Source organism: Suricata suricatta, chromosome 11, assembly GCF_006229205.1.
Source record: "Suricata suricatta isolate VVHF042 chromosome 11, meerkat_22Aug2017_6uvM2_HiC, whole genome shotgun sequence".
NCBI classification, from domain to species: domain Eukaryota; kingdom Metazoa; phylum Chordata; class Mammalia; order Carnivora; family Herpestidae; genus Suricata; species Suricata suricatta.
The window spans coordinates 1,254,133-1,260,241 of NC_043710.1; the positions used below are offsets into that span (position 1 = coordinate 1,254,133).

A 6,109-nucleotide genomic window follows, 5' to 3' on the forward strand; every position below is an offset into this window, starting at 1 on the left:
ACGTCTCGGGCTCCTGTGCCAGCAGCTCCCGGCCACCCCGAGCCAGCGTTCTCCCTGAGTCCCAGCCTCAAACATTCCCCAGGCAACCTCAAAGGAAGCACCCCCGTCCAGGAGCCCCGCCAGGCTCTCCGTGTGGCTGCCGGCTGCCAAGCCGCCGTCTCGGGGGCCCCGGGGCTGGCCGGGGGCTGCCAGCTCTGTTTGGTTTTCCCCTTCCTGCCCTAGAAGCTCAGACGCCCGTCTCGCCATGGAGGCGCCCGCGTCCTGGGCTCGGCACAAAGGCCCTACAGTGGGGCCGGGGAGAGCGGCGCACGGGCACGTGTGCTCAGGGCACGCCAGGCCCCAGGGCACGTGCGGCCGGCTCTGCCTCTGCCCCCCAACAGCCGGCTCCTGTGGCCCTGGAACCACCGGGGCCGCACCTGGTCCCCGAGGTGTTAGCCGCTTCTCCCAGACCCCCATGGCCGGAGACCAGGAGAAAGGGCCGAGCCCTGACGGGGGACACGTTCCCAGAGCTGCACACCACCGGCAGGCCCCCACACACATGCTCCCAAGCAGCCTCAGAGCCTGGGCCGAGCCTCCCGCGAGTCCAGCCCGACCAGTCCTGCTGGTGGCCCCCGTGTCACCTGCTCTCCTGTTAAGCATTAACCAGCTCTACGTCTGACCACTGGCAGGAGTGGGTGCAGGGAGACTCCCTGGCCTGGGAGGGCCACTCAGGGCTGGGCCCAGGGAGGGACCCGAGCGGCCAGAGCGGAGAGGTCACAGGCCATGGAAGCAAGAGCTGGGGGCGGAGGGCTGGTCCAACAGAAACCCAGACGTCTGGGGACAGGCCGGCCCAGCCAGTGGCACAGGCATCAGCCGGGCCCGGCAGACCCAGATGGCGGCAGGTGACAGCGCCGTCGGCTGTGGCCTCGCGCCTACTCCAGCCGCACCAGGAAGCTATGCTCCTCCAGACCCGGCCGACCTCGGGGCTCCGGACCCCCTCCCTCTCAGACCAAGTCCAGCCCTGCCTCCCACTGCCCCACCCGGTGTGGAGTCCAGACGGGCCGTCACCCCCTCTTGCCAGGCCTCTGGAGGCCCGGAGCTGCCCCAGTGACCCCTGGAGGGACCCCTGGGGGGGACTCACAGCCTGGACGTATGGCACCTGGGTCTCCGGGGGACCCTCCTCCCCGGGGAGTTTCCTGGCTCCTGAGGGCCAGCAGTTCCGGCCCTGAGGTGGGGCTCCCCGAAGCCCTGCCTCTCATACCCCCTCCCCCACGCAGAGAACTCTCATTCACCGGAGGCCTGGCCACGGCTCCATCACGGTCCTCGCGTGCCCAGGGTAGAGGGGAGCCTGGAGGCCGGGCCAGCCGCCGGAGTGCAGGCAGCAGGTGAGAGCTTTCTACACCTGGGGGGCTGGCTCCCCAACGACATCGGGGGGCCTGGCTCTTCCCGGGGGGAGGAGGGCCCACACAGCCTCACTCCCACAGCACAAACAATGCCAGCGAGGCTGTGGGGGGTGGAGGTTGGCTTGGGTGCATGGGTGCCCAGCCCCAGGCCGACATGGAGCCCCTCCACCTGGCAGAGCTGGGGCTCCTGATTGGGAGAGGCAGGGCAGACCCGGCGCAGATCGCCCGGCAGGTCAGATGGTTGGAGGGTGGGGAGTCACAGGGAGGGCTTCCTGGAGGAGGTGGGGCTCACACAGGCCTTGAAGGGCGACTCAGGTGGGGATGGCATGGGAAGGACAGTGCTGGCGGGGAGCCATGGGAGCCCAGCTGGGTCTGTGCGGGCAGGCGGTTGTGGGACCACGGGCTCTCCCGGGGCTGCGAGGCCAGATCTGCCCGGCGGCGGGAAGACACATCCCACAGTGGGTGGCTGGGAGGGACTTGCTCAGGAAGGACCCCCAACTCCTCTCCTGGGGAAAAAGAGCCTTAGCACTAGTGCGGGTTTTCTGTGCCGGCCACAGAGGATGGAGCAGAGGGGGACTCCAGGAGGGACCCCGGCCTCCTGACTTATGGGCGGGAAGGCCCCTCCCAGTAGCAGCCCCAGTACCAGAGGGCTGCAGGAGGCCCTGGGCTAGGGGAGCGGGCAGCCCTCCCAGGGCCCCCCTGAGAGTTGTCCTGGGGGTGTCTGCCCACCTGGGGCTCCGGTATGCTTTCCCGGAAGCCAGACCTGCAGGCCAGGTCCAGCGGAGCAGAAGGCGCCGCCTGGTGGTGACATGCCTGCCTGAACCTTCACCACCGTGGGGGCCTGGAGGTCCTGAGGGACCCTGTGCCTCTCCCAGGCCTTGGGGTCCTGCAGTGCTTGTGGCTGGCCTGCCCAGGGTCCTGGGACCCTCTAGGGCCAGCTTCCAGACATCTCCTGTGGTCCCGGGGTCAACCTTCACTAGGATGGCCCGGGAGTCCTGCCTGGCCCGCAGTACCTGTGGGTCCATGGCCGGCCCGGGCCCTGCTCCTGTCCAGGGTCAGGGGCACATGCACATATCCACACCCGAACTTGCGCGCACACCCACCCAGGACACAAGCAGGTGTGCGCACAGGCAGGCACGCACACACTGGGATTCTCTGCTGACAACATATCTGGAATTCTCCACCATTCCAGTTCCAGAGCACGCATGCGCCCTGGCATTTCCGGGAGATCGGCTGCGGCAGGGTGCTCTGACCCCCGAAACCCTCACGCCGTCACTGCCACCAGCTGCCTGCGGGATGCTGAGCAGACCTGGGAACGTCCCTCAGGGGACCCAGAATTAGGCACCACACTCCATGGCAGGCACTCCCCTGAGGGGCCTCCAAACACATTCATCTCTGATTTGCTGGACCTGGGGAGGAAATGTGCAGCCTCTTGCTCAAAATGGTTAGACACTGCAGCCAGCGAGGGTCCGATGTGCGGGACCTGCCTGGCGTTCCTGCTCAGTGCTGGGGCTCCCTGGGCCTGGGCCCCTCCCAGCCTTCACCTCCTCGTGTGTGAGTGTCCTCACAAGGCAACATGCACACAGCCCCTGCAGGGGGGACAGAGCTGGGCTGGGGGGGGAGGACACCTGGGGTCCAGGCGCTCCCCCGCCTCTCTGAGCCACAGCTCCGTCCACAGCGCACTGAAGGGCTGGGGGTTCTGGGAGCGGGGCCTTGATGCGTGCAGGAGCGACGGGGTCATTCCTGGAGGGGGTGGCCCGTCTTGTGTACAAACAGGAAGAAGCCCCTGGTGGCCAGAACTGTGCTCCCCAGAGGAGAGAGGGCCGGGAGGAGCTGAGCCAGCCAAACTTCCGCGGGTCTGGGGTTCCAGGAGGTCCCACGGCGGCAGCCGGGCCCCGGCTCAGAATCCCGCGTCCCTGATGTGGGTGGGAGCCCCCAGCCCGGCCAGGTGTGCGCCTGCCCCAGGCCCCCCTCCCTCCCGCAGCACGAAGGGTGGCAGGTCGGCAGGTCCGGGCAGCCGCTGCTGAGTCAGTTTGCGAGGAATGTTCTGGCCGCTCCCAGCTTCACCCTGTCCCTGCCTGCCCCCACCTCACCCTGCTCCCAGGCGCTGCTGGCGCGGCGCCCATGCCAGGAACGCACCCCCAGCCCGGGCGTGCCTGGACCAGCTCCCCCCAGCATCCGACCCCCACCGCTCCCCTCCTGCCCCCATGACCTCGGCAGAGCCCCGGGCCCTCAGAGCCCCCATCCCCACGCTCCCAGGTTACTTCCCGGGCCGGAGGGGGGGCCCACACGTGTGAACAGGCTTCACGTGTGTGACCGAGATGAGCCATGGTGGCCCCAGGTCAGGGCGGGATGGGATGAACTGGGACCCCAGCAACAGCACCCAGGCAGGGCCTGGAGGGAGGTGGCTTCCTGAAGGAGCGGGCTCTGCAAAGAAGGCCTGGCCTGCTCAGCTGGGGCCGGGGGCTGGGGGCACGGGAGGTGGCCAGGAGGCTGGGGCTGGGGCTCTGAGCACTCTGGCCAGTGTCTCCCTCCCCGTGGCTCCACTCAGAGCCCTTGCCCGGGCAGACTCTGAGCTACTGCTGCTGGGCGGATGGGTCAGTGGGGCTGGGGACTGAAGGGCCATCCCCAGGGGTGACCCGGTCATCAGGGCTGTCTGCTCCAGACCAGCAGGAAGGGAAATGGGGCGCCCCCCAGACTCCCATAGCACGCTGGCTCCAGTGGGCACTGCCGCAGTACCCGGGCTCATTCCAGACCTCCTCGCCAGGCTCCCCTGTGAGTTGCAGGATGCCCACAGGGACGTGGGGATGGCGGGCCCGGTGGGGGCCGCTGCGTCCACAGATGCACCTCAGGCCCCTTTCTGCACCCACCCCAGGGCCCTGCTGGGCTCTCCTCGCCATTGCCGTGGCTGCCGGCATCCTCGCCGTCTCCTGCCTCCTCTGTGTCGCCTGCTGTTGCCTCCATCGCCGCAGCCAGGGCCGCAGGAGGAAGCCCAGGGTCCGGGAAGCTGTGGGCCTGGGCAGCCCTCGGCGCGCCACCAGCAGCCACCTGGTGAGGCACGGGCTCCAGGCTGCTTGGTCCCAGAGAGCAGCGCAAGGCCCAGACCCGGGGGGCTTGGGGCGGCCCAGCACGTTCAGGGGGAAGCTCCGTCCCTGCCCAGCAGCACAGGCAGGGAGGGCCCTGCGGGCGGGGGATGTGATGAGCAGGGGTGCGAAGGAGGCCCTGAGGTCCAGCCCCGGGCAGTGGGCCCTGGGGAGACACAACGTGAGGAGTGCAGTTCTGCAAGAGACGGACTGGGGGCCACACATGTGTACGGCCTGTCTCTCAGAACTGAGCTGGGGACAGGAGCCCTTCTCTGGCCTGGCCTGGAGGCAGGGGCTTAGACCACAGATGTGGGGCACAGTCCCAGCGGCCCCTGCCTCCTCTCCCCACCTGTCCCAGGTGCAGCCAGATGTGGGTGACTCGGAGGCTGCCCCCGGGGGCCCCCAGCACTGGGGGCGCCTGCTGCTCTCCCTGGGGTATGACATTGGAAGCCAAGAGGTGAGGGGGTGTGTGGAGGGGTGAGGGGTACTGGGTGGGCACTGGGTGTGGGCTGCCCGGAGATGGCCCCAGGCTGAGCAGCCCTCGATCCCAGATCAGGGTGGGCCTCAAGCAGGCTGAAGACCTGAGGGCCCGGGGCCCGGGTGGCACTGCAGACCCCTATGCCCGCGTCAGCCTCTCCACGCAGGCGGGGTCCACGCACGAGACCAAGGTGCACCGCGGCACGCTGTGCCCCACGTTCCAGGACACCTGCTGCTTTCACGTGTGTCTGGGCCGGGGGCCGGAGCCGGGGCGAGGGGGCTGGATGGGAGGGATGAGGGGGCCGCGGGGGGTGCCGGACCAGGGCCAGGGGCCGGGAGTGCGGGTGGGGGGCCGGGCCGGGCCCCGCTCACGCGCTTGCCTACAGGTGCCACAGTGCGAGCTGGCTGGGTCTGCCCTGCTGGTGCAGCTGCTGGACTTCAGGCGCTTCTCTGCCCACGAGCCGCTGGCCGAGCTCAGCCTGCCGCTGGGGGCCATCGACCCGCAGCACGTCCTAGAGCGGTGGTACCAGCTGGGCCCGCCGGGCACCACCCAGGTGAGGCCACTGACTGAGGGGCTCTAGCCTGGCCCTGCCTTGGGTGCCCCAGGAGAGACTGAGGCCCCCCTCTCGCTGCCCGCAGCCCCAGGGCTCAGGCGAGCTGTGCCTCTCGCTCCGGTACGTGCCCAGCTCGGGCCGGCTGACTGTGGTCGTGCTGGAGGCCCGAGGCCTGAGCCCGGGCCTGACAGGTGAGAGCCTGCCCTGCCCCCTCCCCATGGGAGAGGGAGCCCCGGGCTTAGCCCTGGGACCCAGGGCGCCTCTGACCCCTTCTGCCTGGCCAGACTCCTACGTGAAGGTCCAGCTTATGCTGAACCAGAGGAAATGGAAGAAGAGAAAAACATCGGCTCGGAAGGGCACGGCCACCCCCTACTTCAACGAGGCCTTCACCTTCCTCGTGCCCTTCAGCCAGGTCCAGGTGGGCTGCCTGGAGGAAGGGGTGGGTGGGCGTCCCCACCCTTGGGGCCAAACTGACCCCTGTCTTTCTCTCGCTCCACACACTTCTGCCTGCCTCTGCCCAGAGCGTGGATCTCGTGCTGGCCGTCTGGGCCCGGGGCCCACAGTTCCGGGCCGAGCCTGCGGGCAAGGTGCTGCTGGGCGCCCGGGCCTCGGG

The 6,109-nt window shown here is 69.1% G+C and overlaps 1 protein-coding gene across 1 annotated transcript; it reads left to right on the forward strand.

Moving 5' to 3' along the window:
- Positions 1 to 832: 832 nt before the first annotated feature.
- SYT8 (synaptotagmin 8) lies at positions 833 to 6,107 on the forward strand (the record flags this gene model as incomplete). Its single annotated transcript, XM_029957220.1, has 10 exons — positions 833 to 881; positions 1,257 to 1,364; positions 4,056 to 4,157; positions 4,258 to 4,433; positions 4,824 to 4,922; positions 5,017 to 5,184; positions 5,329 to 5,496; positions 5,582 to 5,687; positions 5,781 to 5,914; positions 6,018 to 6,107. Coding segments are annotated over exons 1-10 (1,161 nt in total), but the record flags the coding sequence as incomplete, so codon positions are not given.
- Positions 6,108 to 6,109: the final 2 nt, after the last annotated feature.